The 16,681-nt window shown below is 38.5% G+C and overlaps 1 protein-coding gene across 1 annotated transcript in view; it reads right to left on the minus strand.

Annotated features, from left to right (window-relative positions):
* Window positions 1–16,681, minus strand: part of KCNK10 (potassium two pore domain channel subfamily K member 10) — a 70,011-nt gene extending 53,330 nt beyond the window's left edge. Inside the window, exon 1 of the mRNA XM_062577176.1 lies at window positions 16,630–16,681. Within this exon, the coding sequence (XP_062433160.1) occupies window positions 16,630–16,681 (52 nt within the window). The remainder of the gene's footprint in view (window positions 1–16,629) is intronic.

Here is a 16,681-nt window from a genome sequence, read left to right on the forward strand (position 1 = left end):
AGATATTAAATAGCTAGAAATTGCGTGTTGGGTAACCTTACCTAGTTGTGTTACTTATTAATCTGTTTGTGATTAGTTGAAAAGGGTATAAAAGATTAAAGACTATCCAATTACCATTCCACTCAGCTATGCCATTTCCCTTTTCTTTATTTTCAGAAGATTCTTGCAAGGTTATTGAAAGACTTTTCTCTGGGATTCTATCATTGCACTCTACGAATTCTAAACCTAGTCTCCCTAAAAAGATAAAAAAAAAGAAGTATGAACAATCTAATTTAATTTTAGTCAAAGAAGTATAATGAGAGAGAGGAGGGTCTTATACTCATTGTACTTCTGAAGGGTGCTACCATTTTTAAATTCTTTCAAGAACACAAGAACAGCAGCTCAAGCAAATGGGAAGAATCTTTCTAAGCACGGAAGGGAAAACCTCACAATGGCTGCTTAGAAAAAGAAATGTCTTCAGGACTAAAATCTCTTTGGATTTAGTCATACAGAAAGCAGAAAATCTCACTAAGCCAACAAATCCCGTCCTAAATCAGTTTTTATATGTCCTGATTAATAATTACACTACCTTAAGTGTTCATTTCATACAGAGTAAACTCTTAAAACAGTGGCCCTAATTTTACACAACAGTAGTGTTTAGAGCAGGAAGGTCCCTGTTCTGAATCTATTACAAATAGCAATAAGAAAACTAACTTCAAGCCAAGGAAAGGCAAGTAGTTTTGTTAGCGTTGTGCTATGCTAATTAATAGGCAGTGGTGCAGAGTCTAGTTTGAGGCCTGTGGCTAGTGGAGTCCCCCAGGGATCAGTACTGGGGCCAGTCCTTTTCAACTTCTTCATCAGTGACCTGGATGAGGGGACAGAGTGCCTCCTCAGCAAGTTGCTGATGATACCAAGCTGGGAGGAGTGGCTGAAATATCTGAGGGCTGTGCTGCCATTCAGAGGGACCTGGACAGGCTGGAGAGTTGGGTGGAGAGGAATGTCATGAAGTTCAATAAGGGCAAGTACAGGGTTCTGCACCTAGGGAAAAATAACCCTAGGCACCAGTACAGGCTGGGGGCTGACCTCCTGGAGAGCAGCTCTGCAGAGAAGGACCTGGGAATGCTGGTGGATGACAAGTTGACCATGAGCCAGCAATGGGCCCTTGTGACCAGGAAGGCCAATGGTCTCCTGGGGTGTATTAGGAAGAGTGTTGCCAGCAGGCCAAGGGATCCTGCCCCTCTACTCAGCCCTGCTGAGGCCTCATCTCGAGTTCTGTGTCCAGTTCTGGGCTCCCCAGTATAAGAGAGATATGGAGCTACTGGAGAGAGTCCAGCATAGGGCTACAAAGATGATCAGAGGGTTGGAGCATCTGCCCTATGAAGAATGGCTGTGAGAGCTGGGCCTGTTTAGCCTGGGGAAGAGAAGACTGAGGGGGATCTTATCAATGTATATAAGTACCTGAAAGGCGGGTGTCAAGGGGATGAGGCCAAACTCTTTTCAGTAGTGCCATGTGACAGGACAAGAGGCAACGGGCACAAACGGAAATACAGGAAGTTCTGCCTGAACATGAGGAGGAATTTTTTACTGTGAGAGTGACAGAGCACTGGAACAGGTTGCCCAGAGAGGCTGTGGAATCTCCTTCTCTGGAGATCTTCAAAACCTACCTGGATATGATTCTGTACAACGTGCTCTAGGTGACCCTGCTGAGTGGGGAGGCTGGACTAGATGATCTCCAGACGTCCCTTCCAGCATCAGCCATTCTGTGATTCTGGGATTATTTGAGTGTTAAGAGTATAGGAAAATAGAAGGAAAGAATGAGTTTGCAAACTTCCAGAGGCAAACATAGGATCTGTGTCTAAAGAATAGGGGAAGTTTCAGTGTTTTCCTTAAACCAATTTTAACTAATCTCTTATCTTGGCTCATACTGCAGTTAATCAAACTCCAACACACATTCAAATGTTATTTGCCCATGACACAAAATGTTTGAGTATCAATGCAGCTATATTTTCAATATGCCACTTAGACTTTCACTACAACTTTCTAAATAGTTGTCTTAATATAAATGAAAAGTGTTGTTTAGGCTAAGTGTACAAAGGTGAACTATAATCTCACAAACAAAAACATGCACTGGCTAACCAAAGACAGTGATGAATTGTTCCTTAGATTCCTTAATAATAAGGCAAGTAACTGATTAATCTGAACCAAGGAAGGATTATGTATCAGTTTAGCTAAAAGGATAGTTAAGGATGTGAACATCTATGGAGATATTGAAATCTTTTTCACTGGAGGTTTTTAAGAATAGGACATACAATCATCTGCCAGAAACCATTTAGGTCAGTGTTTTAAATATGTGCCCTACATACCTCAAGGACCCACAAGCAAATTCTAAACTATCAGTGAAAGGTAACTAAGAAAATAGCTTAATGTTGTAGACTTGTATTCATCTTGCAGGGTCTGTAAACAAACTGGAAAATGTTAGGGGTATGAAATAAAAAAAGAATTCCAAGTCATACATCCAGATTTTCTAGTCCTGACTCAAAGCAGGAAAATGATGTTGAAATTCTTTCCAGCCTTCCACTTCTATGTAAGACAGTCAAAATATATCTCATCATTATCCTTTGCATTAGTCGTGCCAGAATTCTGTAATAATCTGTCATGGTTATCCAAATATCTCAAAGTACTGTATAAATAATAGAACACCCCTCTCACCTTAAGAAAAAATGATACCGTGTGTATTCACAGTTTGTCTCATGTAAGCATTGCCACATATGTTAGCAAGTGGATTGAATTAAAAAGTGATTTTGAAAGTTCATTAAAACAAGGTCTTTCTCACATGTGCAAGAAGTGGCGACAATTATTGTCATCAATGTGCTAGCAAATCTTCAGTTTGTTTAAAGGGTCATGTTCTTTTCCACTACACATGAACAAAATGCTGGTCTATCTGTTACAAGATTAATAGTTGATCATAAATCTTATTCCTTTGTTGTGTTGGTCATAAAGGAAAAATATGATACCCATGTGTAAGCTGCTCTTGCTGATTATTTACAAGAATTTCCTGACAGATTCTGACCCAGCCTCAATGCTGTCTGGAACTGATGTCAAAACCTGCCTACAAACCTAAAATGGACTTCTCAAGAGTTAGGATATTGTAAACACAGCCTTAGAGCTTCTCTGTAATGAGGCTATGCAATTTGCAGGGAAAAATACAGGAATGCCAAGGCTAGCTTGTACAGGTATCAACAAGAACTTATGCACTGACATTAAAAAAATCTCAGTAAAAGTCATGGTCACAGGATGCTGGGATACTTTCCCCTCCCTCCCCTTCTCTCAACCACTGTAGTTTTTAAGGCAGATACGACAGTTCACTGGTTGAAAGAATGTTTGTACTAGGCAGGGCATGAAATCCAGGAACAGCTCAAAGCATCTTCATCTTTTTCTTTCTGGTTTGGCTTCAGGACAGCAATCTTGGGGGTTCCTAACTAAAGCTTACTGGCATTAACATGAAGACGCACTGCTACTGACATCATTTGTAGCACTACTTACAGAACGGCCAAGTCCAGACGAATACTTGAGGGAGATTTGTCTTGTGCTGGAGTAAGCTTGAACACTGCTGGAGGGCAGTTCAGATTTTGTTTCCTTTGTTTTGCTTTCTCTCTCCCCGACCTCTCTTCCACCTTGCCCTCCTCCAAATCCATCCATCTGTTCTTGTCCCTCACTTCCCTCCAATGCTGCTGGCAGCACAGGAGGCAGCATACCTGCAACTTGGTGGTCAGTTCCTCTTCTGGCACTCTGCACTCATCTACCCTTCCCATTGCCTCTGACACTTGAGCCCACAGCAAGGAGCCAAGCACGTGTTCATATGTGATGAGATTTATCAATGAACTCCCCTCCCTGGCAAGGGTATTGGAGAACAGGAAATAGAGTAGAAGAGCATTACAGTGAGGAGTAGAAAGAGTTGAGGGAAGCTTAGAAGTGATTGGCAGTGGCGAGTCCCTAATAAGGAGCCCTCCTGCTTCAAGAGTGGTGACTGTGTTTGTTCCAACATGCTCTCACTGGCAGCAGCTCTATCATTAGGTTTATAAATCTATTTATAGAGAAACTGAATACAGAGAAACCCAAGAAAAATTCTCACCTTTCCCTTTCCGAAATAAGACTAAAACTAATAGATCACAGCTAAAAATCTGTTTTCATAGCAGTTGATCTGTATTTCTTGCTCCTGGTAAAATTGGGAGTTCTAGTTCACCTGGATCTCTGCTCTGTCAAGAGTCAAATTGGAAAGAAACACTCTTGGCTCAAGACCTTTGGGTATAGAGATGACTTCATGTCAGAGTTCCTGTCAGAAGAGATGAGCACACCATTGTTTTTCCTTATTAGGTAATGTTTAGAAGCCTGCTTTCTTGTCAGTATGTTACAAGCCTGAAGTAGAAGCACCAAGGAAGAAATAGCTGCTCTCTAGTTCTCTGCAGATTTCACCCTTAGACATACAGCAGACAGGTTGAGGCAGTGATAAGTGGCAGGATAAGTGCTGCTTATCCGTAGCCTTCTTTCTAGAGATTTCTAAAAAAAATCTCCATGGCACCATGGCATGCTGTTGGGTGAAATGCATCCATTACATTTTCCTCTCTAACAAGTGCCCCAGGATTCCAGTAATGTTTAATAAGAGGCTGAATCTCCCACTAGAAGACTTCAAGAGTGCTCACAGATTGATGTAGGGTCAGAGTTTTAGCTAGGTATCCTGCTGCTAGAGCACTTGGACTGAGATCTTCTAGGTATTCCATCTCAGAAGAAATTCTGGTCTCAGGTGGTCTCAGGGCCAGGCCAGTCAGTGAAGGAAACCCAAGTCTTGCAACAATTTAACGAAAGGCAGCCAAGGTGCAAAAGGAATAACATTCTTATTGAAGAGACCTAGTGCTAAGATGAGCAAACAGGAGACAAACAATAAAGCAAAGATTTGTGCTGGCCTTCATAGCAGGAAGCTATCTGATTGCCATATGAAATGTGATTTATAGTGGCTGTCTGCCAGGGGTACAGCTTAACAGGGCAGGGCAGGAATCTCTTGATAGTCTCACAGTCATGCGAAGGGGGACTACAGTAGCACCACTGAGTATATTATGGACAGGAACTGCAAGAGGTGAATGCATCACTCAGCTAGGGTGGCACAGTATTTCTTGCAGAACTCCCTTAGGTTGATAGCCAAGGAATAGACCTTTTAAATACGGTAAGGCCAGAAAAAAATATGAAAAATTACAATAACCTCCAAACCCAGAATAAGAATAGAGCATCAGTACTAACTGATTCACTTCCAAGATTTCTTGGAGCATCCTTAAGGATGTTTATGCACGTTACTAACCATATCTAAAGAGTTCACACTGATATTATTTTGTATAAAGGGGAAGTAAGAATTTTTACACTAGCATCAGTCTCCAATCTAGTCTCTAATAACTTAATTTACAGAAAAAATACCTTGAATTCAAGGAAATTCCAGTATTGATCTACTACTTCAGAAAAGTCATGATTTTTCAAATTTTCTGAGCAACAGCAATAGGAAAGGTTCTTCCACCGTGTGGTAATGGTCAGCAGTCTTGTAAGAAGCATTGAGAGATTTTTTAGTTCAGTGGAGTACACTAATTGTACATTTACTGGGGATCTAGACTATTGAAACAGTCTTAAGTTCCTGTATATAGTAAGTGAACCTCAGTTATAGTGAATGAAGCCTTTTCTATACTTTTAAAATTTATTCTGGAATAGGACAGAGAAAACATGTAATACAAGCTAGCTATTAAAAAAAGACTTTGTGCAAGAGAAACTTGCATGAGGAAGCTGCTGTTTGAAATGTACTTTTTCATTCTTATTTTCTCGTATTCTTGATACTTCATAATACAGACATTTTTTTTTTTACACTTTTGGTGTGTAAGTTCCATTACGGGAGATGCCACAGTCAGAATGATTTACCTTTCTAGTTTTCTTTTAAGATAATTATCAGAAAGTGACTGTGAGTCAAAGAAAGCTCAGGTAAATAAATGGGAGTAGGTTAAAAAGAGACTCCAGACTCATTATGTTGCACATGGCAGTAAAGCACATATACAGAAAAGATGAAACAATGTCACTGAGAAGCTGGCTGGGCACATAGAGCTTCAAGTCAACACCAAGCTGATTCTGGCTGCACAGTTAAGCTGGCTTAGAGGCTGTTATATAATTTAGGATATCTTTGATGTTAAGGAGACTGGTAAAAACCAAATAAATTATTCAAGACTTTTCTTGTCTCATGCTCTGCTTTTTCAGGTAATAGTGTAGAAATGCAATTGCAATTTGAATTATGGCCAAACTTTATAGCCACATAAGGATGGCATCTGCTGGTATCACATAGCTTCTAACATCTCACAGCACCTCACAGTGTTGCTATACTGCGTTACGGATATGGAGCTACAAATCAGACTTAAGAAAGAGACGGTTGTGACCTTCTAGTCAACTTTACTCACAATTAAGCTTCACCTAAGCAAGGCATGCCAGCACAGTGGGTGCAGGTGCTTGTGAATTCATTCACCAGCACTCAGAGCTGGTAAAAAACCATGAAATCACGGCTAACAATGCCAAACTCAAAGCAATATTTTTTAACTTTCAACAGAGATGCACTAAACATGACTGCATAACTTCTTTTAATCTCAGAGTATGAACAGATTGAGAATGAATCCACCAGGCAAGTCTGGTAGGCCTAACCTAAATCCTCCTACTGAGAACCTACCCAAAGAGTGAAGAGTGATTCAGCTCATCCTAAAACAGTCATGCACTGAAATAGTTCTCCAGGCTCCACCAATTGCATTTGTGTTTGATTAGATATTCACCAACCATACTAGGTCTTTAGAAAGTTAGAACACCTCTGCTTTTTATTCAGATACCTACCTGTATTTTGTTCTCAAAATGAGTCCCAGTCAAATGGCTTAATTCAGTTGCCCACACGTACTGCCTAGTGCCACATGACAGGCCTTACGATATTCTTCTTGGCCTTCAGCTGTTACACTTCAGAAGTGCAGAGGTCTCCCTTATGTCCTTTACCACACAAGCCCTATGCAGATGTCTCGGCTGCCTTACAGTCTCTTAAATGGCAGCAGATACCTGCTTCTAGAAAATCGAATCAACAAATAGAGTCTGGTAGCAATGAGCAATTCAGGTCCCACATTGCACATCCGTGCATCATTGTAACCAAGTAATGAACTCTGCTTCTCATGAAGGCAAATTACTATGGTGGCAATAGCATCATAAAGAGGTAGTTCTGGTTTTGATTTTGTAGCTGTCATGATTGCTGCTACCCAAGCACTCTCTGCATCATCCTTTCTTGTGAAATCCAAACTTAGCAGTCTTGATATTTAAATAATCAGTGAGGGATCTGAGTCAACCTAGGACAATGTCTTTGAGATGTGTGAACTACTTCTTCCATTTCAGCTGGGAGATTCTGCAGTACCATTTCTTACAATTATTTCATCATTGAGGTTTTTCACCCTTAGTAGCTGGTAGCTAATGACTTCCTCTTATTTTTCGTTAAAATGAAAAGTTGAAATTTGGGAGGGCAAATCTCCTGGACAAGCTGTCAGTATGCATTTGCTATTTTAAAACCATGTCAGTACTATGATATTGCAGTATTGAGTAGGAGAGAAATAATCTAAGCACCCTTTTACCACACATCATCGAATCTTAAGAATCTCAGTAGCACAAGTTTAAGGTCTTCTAAAATCCCTATCCAGCAAAGTCAGTAACATGCTGTTTCTTCTTCCTAGGGAAGAAAGGATGAGTCAGCCCTGCTGAAATATGAACATATTGTTCTAACAATCCAGGTATACAAAGCATGATGTTTAAAACACTGAGATGATCCTATAGGATAGTGATTCCAAAATATTTTATTGCTTTAAAAGAAAAAGGGATTTTTTTAGGATGTTATCCCCTAGTAGTTAAACTGTTTATTGCCTTCATCAAATAATGGTCACAACCAGTCAAGCGTCATCTAGAAAGACAAAGCTCTGAAGCAAATTAAATATCTATTCAATGCATCTCTTTGAGGGGAGAATGAGGAACAAACTGAAGGAATATGAGCATAATTCTCCTATAAAAGGTTAGCCATGTAAATAGATCATCCTCTATGAAGATATTTTGGAATATGTCCAGAAGATTACTTACAATCATTTTTAAAATGTGTTGTAGTTTTGCTCAGAGAGGAGCATCCAGATTTATTTTCTTTTTTTTTTTAAATATGTCTTAGGTAAGGTGCATAATTCTAGGTGATGGAACATCATGTGCTTGAAAAAAGTGAATTTTGACCAAAACAGTCTTCATATCTACTTTTTTTTTTTTTTTTTTTCCCTCCAGAGCATTTACAGCCTGGCCACAGGGACATTCTCTTCATTCTATATGTTCTGCACCTCTGGCAGCAGATCTGACTATTTCTCATTTTGGGCCCCTGTTCTTTTGTCATCTCTATTACTTGAAGCAGCTTTCCTTTCTCTCTGTGCTGGTCACTATTTCTCTTTAAATGTCCTCTTAAATTTCAAAGGGTAAACTGAAATGAAAAGCTCAAATCTAACTATACTGGGCACTTTCAAGAACATCAGAATTCAAATCCAGACTTTGCAGCTGGACTCCAGATCCAAAGAACAACAAATTTCAACTCCCTTCATGTATTTTATATGTCACTCTCCCGCTTAAGATTCCAGCTTGCAGCTGATTCCATCATCCTACTAGCTTTCATATCCACCTCCAATAATAAAATATGTCTAAACTGAAATTTGCACCCTAACCTCAAAATCATATCAATGATCTCCTATGCTTAATATATGGGGACATCTGGATGACGCATAATACATGGATTTGAGACTTAATGCATCTGAAATTACTGCTTATGATTTTTGTCAATAATAACATTTGTAATAGCAAGAGAATTTTATTAGCAGTTAAAGGAAAAGATGAAATCTGAATTCTTGGTCTCAGTATTCCCAGACCAAGGAAATATCCACTAAATTCTGTGGTTCATAAACATGCTAAGAGATTCATAGTTCACTTTTGAAATATTATTTTGTTTAAATGTACTGAATTAGAGTTTGATTGTAACTGTGAAAAGCACTCCACAAAACATATTGGGGGAATAACAGTGGATGGACCAAAATGGATTGGCACTACCACCCTGAATTACAATGTTATGTGATATGTGCTGTTCTCACTTGTTTTTATCTTGTTGGTATCACTGATGAGAACTGCATTGCAGTTTACAAAAGTCAGCAGGTTCATCTTAGAGCATAGCTTCCATTATAGGTAAAATATTTTTATATGTATGTTCTATAGAGAAACAATACAAGGCATTACAAGTATAAACAATGTCTCAGGGACTAGAATATGAGCAGCCTCTGTGTGACAAAGGCTAGATCCCAGGATGTTTTCAATTTCTTATAAAAAATAAATGGAAAAAATGAAGCATTCCTACAAAAAGATGTGAGAAAAGGTAACATTTAGTCCTTCTCTGAATGTCACTTCTTTTCTATAAAAATGCTATGAAGAAAACAGATAACTGCTCATCATTTGTATTTTCTGCTTTGGTTTTTCCTATACACTGAAACAATTACAAAGAGAAGGTTAAACATTCTCCTTGCACTGAATTCCGTACTACTGTACCTGTGGAATCCCAATGTGTCTGTTACCCTTTCTTACCTTGGTTTCCTCCTTGTTACCTTCCCTTCTCACTCCACATACTTGCCCTATCTGCAATATAATGTCGAGTATCTCTGTTCTCCCAGGGATTCCACACGTTCCTTTGCTTTTAACTCAGTAAAGCTTATGGGGACAACACAGTACACATGATACTTTTAAAATTAAGAATCCCATGCTGCTCTCACTGAAGTGAGTGGTAAAATTCGTAATTCCAGATTAAATTAGAATAAGATTTAAATTGTATCACTATATATATGCACTCTTTTGTCTGGAGCTGATATACTCTATATACTAGCCAGATAAACCCACACCAATTTCAAAAGCTGAACCAAAAGCTATCCAATTACAAGTGATATCATATATCTTTCATCTACAACATAGATCCAAAGGCAACCTCTATCCCTTCAGGATAGCATCATATGTTTTTCAAGAGATGTCTAAAGCATTTTTCAGTCCAAAAACTTATTAATGGGTTACTCTTGTACATATGTGGCAAAAATAGCATTCAATATTCTTCACTGAAATGATTATTTTGTCTTAACCTCTCCAACTACTGATAAATCTACTGCTCTGTCTGTCTTAGACTTACAGCTTCATACTGCCTTTGATCCTTTAATCCCTTTTTTTCTCACAGTTTGGATGATATCTTAATGATATCCTACTCTTCATCTTTCTCATGTTGACTAGAGTTCAGTCTTTCCTCAATATTACTATAAAGAAAGCCTCCGTAAATTTTCTACTCTGCCTCTGTTTTATTATTATTTTTACTTTTCTGATTCCTTAATTTTTCCGTTTCCAGGTCATCCTAAAGATGACGATGATGAAGCTAATAATTCTCTGCTTTCTTTGTCTCCTGCTAATCTAGATATATCTTCCCATCTCTTACCACATTATGGTCCACAGTCTTCATCTGCCTCACAGGCACGTTCCTCATAGCCTTTAGGAAAGCTTTGATTTCTTCAATCTGTTTTATTTGCTCTCCAAATTCTTCCAGTTTTCGCACTTTTGTGTATTTTTCAGTATTCGCACTACACACTGCCATTTATACTTGCAAAAGTGCCCTCCTGTTCATGGAATCTCCATTCTCCATCAATGTCTCTTCAAAATCAACCTCTTACAGGTGTTCTACAACCCATTCTGATTAGGCATAGAACAGTCCTGACCTGTCAGATGGTGCAGTGGCAAGCATGATTTTGTGATCCTGCCTTATTTGTTGGGATCAGAGTTCCTGCTTTACACATCATAGCTTTCCACAGCAAAGTCTTCTTACACTGAGTTACTAAGAACTGACGTTTTAGTGCAGAAGGATATAAGTTATCGAAATTCTAAAAATCTCTTGTCCAGTACCAGAGGGCCAAAAAGAGACTAGAGGAGGACAAAAAAGGGCAGACAAATCTAAAGGGGTCATTGCTGTAAACCAAACTTTGACTATGTCTATCAGGGAACACAAATGCAAAACACACAGCAAACTACATGCATCATGATCTGTAAAAAAGCTGCTTAAATTAGAATGTGTCTCAAATCAAACTATTTGCCTTCCTGTTGTGAATAGGGCTATTAAGTGCAATGATCCTGCTCACATGATTAAGGCAAGTGGACACTGTGTTTATAATCAGTAAAGACAAACAGGTTAGAATTTATAGGGGAAGTTTATGAGCATCATAGAACCCCTCAAAAGCATTTGTTGGCATAGCTTACACATCATGCTGAATAAAAAGAGGAAGGCTGCATGACTAAACACACGCTTTTGGGGACCTAAAATGAATAATAGTTGCACTCCATCTTATAAAATATACCTTCTCTTTTAATATATTTTCTTGAAAACAGAAGACAGAAATGAACACCCTCATTCTATTCACCTATGCTTTTATTATAAAGTTTGTCTTCTACTTTGGCTCCTTTAAGGTTGAGAAACACAGCAACTGGAGCAGTTTGTCACATTATATAGCAAGCACCAGTTGAACTTAAACCGAGTGGTCAATACTGAAGATTTATTTGAACAAACAGCCATCGAGAGATCACCCAGTTCTGATATCTGCATGAAGGCACGCTAGAACAGCTCAGTTGCTCCACATGTTAGGTGTCGCCATTGGACATCCATGGTAGGTGACACAGGACCTATGCAAGAGCCGTGCCCCTCTGCAGTGGCAGCTGGGGAATATCAAATGGCTTTAGATACCTCTAATGGAAAATTCAGTTAAGTCTTCAGTATCTGTAAAGATGTGTAAGTAATACCAGTTTGCCCTTGTTGTAAAGTGCTGAGATATCCCTATTTCTTAAATGATGTGATCTGTATATGAAGACAGAGGCAATTTTGCTCCCTCCAAATTGTTTTAGCATTTGATTGCAATACATATGTTCTTCTTTCAATAGCAGATCTTAGATGGCTCTTAACAAGTTAATTGTATTTCACAACACTCTTGTGCATTAGGGAAGTATTAATATTCCCACTTTGCAGGCATAGAAAAAGAGAGGAACAAACAGGTTAAGTGACTCACTGAAGGTTAAACAGTAAGTCACTGGCAGAATCTGAGGAAGAACTTCTGATTCTCGACCACAGCTTGAATTCCCCACAGACCACTAAGTCTCACACTAAATATCAGAATGATAATAAATGTGTGATTTTAGGGTCCTAAACTACAGAAAATAGCTCTACATAAAAGAGGTCTTTGTGAAAGGCCACAGTTTTATCAAAACTTCAGAGTTTCAAAAGGTCAGTGTACACATAAACATATAGCTTAAAATTCAAAAGGTTTTGACAATTCATATCACTGAAGTGGCAGCATCAAACTGCAGACACAATGGATGGATGGGCACAAAGGATGGACTAACACCTGCTGAACTTATTATCAGAGCAAAGTGTATAATTGAACTCCATCATCTGCCTACTAACAGCATCATCAAGATAAACATATTTTCCTTGGGAAGGACATTTTGCCATCACCCTGCAAGGCATTGCTACTTGGGGATAATTTCTGGGCATATTGGAAAGCCCTATCTATCCTTCTTCAAGTCAAGAAAATTCCTCTTGGACAAACAAGACAAATTAACATATTCACTTCAGAAAATCAGCTCTTTAAAGGATTGCTTTCAAGGCTATTTTCACAGCATCTTGAAATATTCTTAAAGTTATCTTTTAACAATGCATAAGCTGGAGCTTAGCTCCAATGTGTGTGTTATTCTAGAGTAATTTTTCTCCAAAAAAATCCAGAAAATTTAAGCAAATAATAAGATAAAAAATAGCAATAATTTGATATTGCTGTTATATCCAGATGTCTCAGTCAGGTTGAGGGACCCAATATGTTTTAGGTTCTGTATAAAAATACATGTGCAAAGATTTTAAAAGCTAATTTAAACAAGGACAACAGCTTGGTTTAACAAATAGCAGGAGGAGTGTGGGCAAGGGGAAGGATGAGAAAAATAATTACAAGAGTTAGTGTCTTCATGGGCTTCTATAAATTCAGCCTTATATTCAGAGACAATTAGATGGGAATTTGTGTGATATATGAAAATAAAAATCTGGTCTTGCTCTAATTTTAGTAAGTACTGGACTGTCTGAATTGCCCCAAATGAAAGAAGCAAAAATCAGTGATCAGTAGATTGAATGTTTTATGACTGCATAAATCCAGATTGATTTCATCAATAATACAAATAGCAGCCTTTTTTAAAAAATACATGAGGCCAGACAGTGTGAGATGCTGTACCTTACTCAGTGTACCCCCTCTCCCTAAAGTGAATAGATTCTTGAGGTGCCTTTTTGGCTTTTTTACTCACTTGTTACCTGATTCAATGAAGCACTGTACATGATTACTACGTAAATTGTTATACTGATTTTAATCAATATAAAAGAGGTTCTAGGACAGTTTTCACATTAGAATACTAAAGAGAAATCCAAATGACTTTTGGGATGGAGTTTGATCAGTTTATGAATGGGATTATATAGTTTGATTGCATGGGATTGTAGGGGACTTAAGTGTACTTTCACGTTTATGAAATATTTGCTTTATCTAAAAAACACACTTAACACATACAGGGACAGCATAAATATTCTCCGTACTCAAGATAAGTGGGTATGACACAACAGGATAAAAGCACAGTTCAGTTTCCATGCCCTAATCATTTCAGTCTAATGGCTGAGAAATCAACCTCCAATTTGCTGTCTGTCAGGCACAATCCCTCATGCCAATTCTCCTCCTTTAAACCTGTTCTCTCCACAAAGCCTTTCTATGGTATATTGATCTTTGCTGATGTGAACTGAGAATACCAGTTTTATGCAAGAAACCATCAGGATCTAATCTATTTATCTATCTAAATATTTACAGTACTGTCAGCATTATGGAGTTTGAGCATTAATTCATTTCAATGACTATCATTCTGACCTGAGTTCAAACGAGCGACATCATCAGCCCCAAGCCAGCCACATCTCCACAGTGAAAACCCTGGTACACAGGTACTGGGGAAACCCCCAGTACACAGAGAAAATGTGTACTGTTTCTAGAAAATATTGCCTGGAATAATCTAATCTAAAACAACCTTTGAGATTAGCATAGCTCTATTTCACATTTTAAGATTGCTGTTTTCCTTACCAGAAATATCAGTTGATATACTTCAACTGCTGCTAGTACAAGTTAGCATAATTCATACTAGACAAAATTGTGGAAACCACAGTACTCTGTCTGACAAGCAGAATAGGCTACTATCATACAATCATGCAATACACACTGGGATGATGCTGGTATCTGAGGGTGAACATTAACTGGACATGAGTTCTGCCTTTAAGAATTAGGACTGTTTTTATCCTTGTACTACCAGATTTCTACATGTGGATCTCTATATTGAACTTCAGTCTTTAACTCCAAAGATATCATAAACTATAGGAAACATCATTCTTCACTTGTACATGTAGAATAAACTATATACATGACTGTATTCACTCATTCATTCATTTTCAAAAATCTACTGCTGTTGTGTAGATCTTTGCTAACATTTTTATCCATGTAAATACAGTCTTATTAAAAAAAAAAAAAAAGGAAAGAAAAAGAAAAAAGAAAAGGAACTCTGATCTACTATGTCTTCTACACACACCACTAATTCTTCAGTGGAACTATGTGTGTATAATGTCGTAGGACTCATATATGGATTAAAGGACTAGACCCTAGACAACTTTTCCTTACCAATTTGCCTTGTCCATGCCACTGATTTTTGTCTATTTCCTGAGTCCCTCAGAGAATTAGAAGTCGGCATTTTTTGCTTCCTTCCTGGCTATACATTAGCACCTTTGTTGTCCAGCTGATGAAGTCAATACACTGAGGGGAAATAACAGGTAGGATTCTGCAGTTCTTAGCAAGGATTTATCTCAGCAGAGAGGAAACCTGCTGGGTTTGAGGTGTTTTACCTGTTTCAGTACACTGGAGTTTTGGACACATTAGTAGATTGTGACTAACCACCTGTTTGATCCATATACTTTAAAGCTGATTGCCAAGCATAGGAGCTATATACAGAATGCTATCAGTATAGGCAGCAGAAAGGAAAGAGAAAATGGCTTTTCTGCAGTAAAAGGCATTTTGCAATATATAAAATGAAGTAGAATGAAGCAACAGCAAACACAAATTCACAAAAGCACCTGGGAAGAGCAAATTTTCACCATGCAGAATTTTGACCAAAAGAATAGAATAGAGTTACTAAAATCATCAAATCTCTAATAGCGCCACTGCCCATGTGTTCATTGTGAAGCAGAGGGTGGAGGATGCTTACATTGTGGATTTCAACCTCCACCTAATTAAAAATGTAGTAAGGCTTAAACTAAAGCTTAATTGTGTATACTCTTCAAATACCACATCAGATCCGTTCAGCAGAACAATGTCTATCCTGCTGTATCCCTTCTACACCAGAAGAAACTGTTTGCAATATCTCATTTTGTACGTATCAGGGCAGGGTGGATGACAAACTGACCACTATAACCAAACCTGCGGAACAAAAATGAATAATCAAAACCCATGCTATCACTTCATACTTCCTACAATCACTGCTGAACAGCAACTGGCTGCCAGCACTTCTGCTGCAAACCTGAGCATATGGCTTCAACTTGTTCTGCTCTTGTACTGATGCACAGAAATATGACACACTAGTATAAAAATTGCCATGGGGAGGAGGGGAGGACTAAGTCATTTCTGTAGGTTGCATATGAACCTCCTCCCATTGCCAGAAAAGGAGAGTATTTTATTATGATTTATTTTAAAACACAACTTGGATCGTTTTACTGAAAACCACTGCACTGGCGTAAATCTCCTTCCACCATCACACAAACACACTCCCCAGGACAGACTCCAAATCTAACTATGGAGTTAATCAAACTACCCACTTGGGCTGATCAATTGTTAACAGGACGGAGTAAAAAGTCTAAAGGTCCCTTTGGGCTCCATTATTTAACGTATCTTTTGTATTGCCCACACTACAGGTATTATTGCAGCAGTATTTTGCTCCAGTTGCTTGCCAAAAGACATTTGCCATCAAGAAGCCCTGAGCAAGCAGTCACATCTGTGTCCACTCCTATACCACCCATTTAGCAGAGACAATGATCACTAGAAACAACAAAGGCGCCACAGATAAAACAAAACAAACAATGCTCTGAGCCAGAGATCACAGCCATCCCAGGCAAGTTTGACATGGAAATATTAAAAAAAAGGGGGAGGGGAGGAAGAGAAACATCAAATATAGAACTATAAAACTTGCATCTAAAACAGGTTTTACCTAGGCACCCACCCAACCCCACATCTGAGGAGCATTTTCTAATGCACTGCTAGGACTGAGCAAGAAAGACTGGGCAGTGCACACGGGAAGCAGACGAGCATCCAACGTCTCCTCCCAGCTGGAGTCAAATAGTCTCCTACGAGTCACTAGGCAAAAGGAATAATAATATTGTTATTATTATAGTAATAATAGTAATAGAGAATCACCAACCTTGAGGATCCCAGTTCACCTGTTTTCTTGGAGTCTCGATTGGAAATTTCAT

Source organism: Rhea pennata, chromosome 5, assembly GCF_028389875.1.
Source record: "Rhea pennata isolate bPtePen1 chromosome 5, bPtePen1.pri, whole genome shotgun sequence".
Classification (NCBI taxonomy): domain Eukaryota; kingdom Metazoa; phylum Chordata; class Aves; order Rheiformes; family Rheidae; genus Rhea; species Rhea pennata.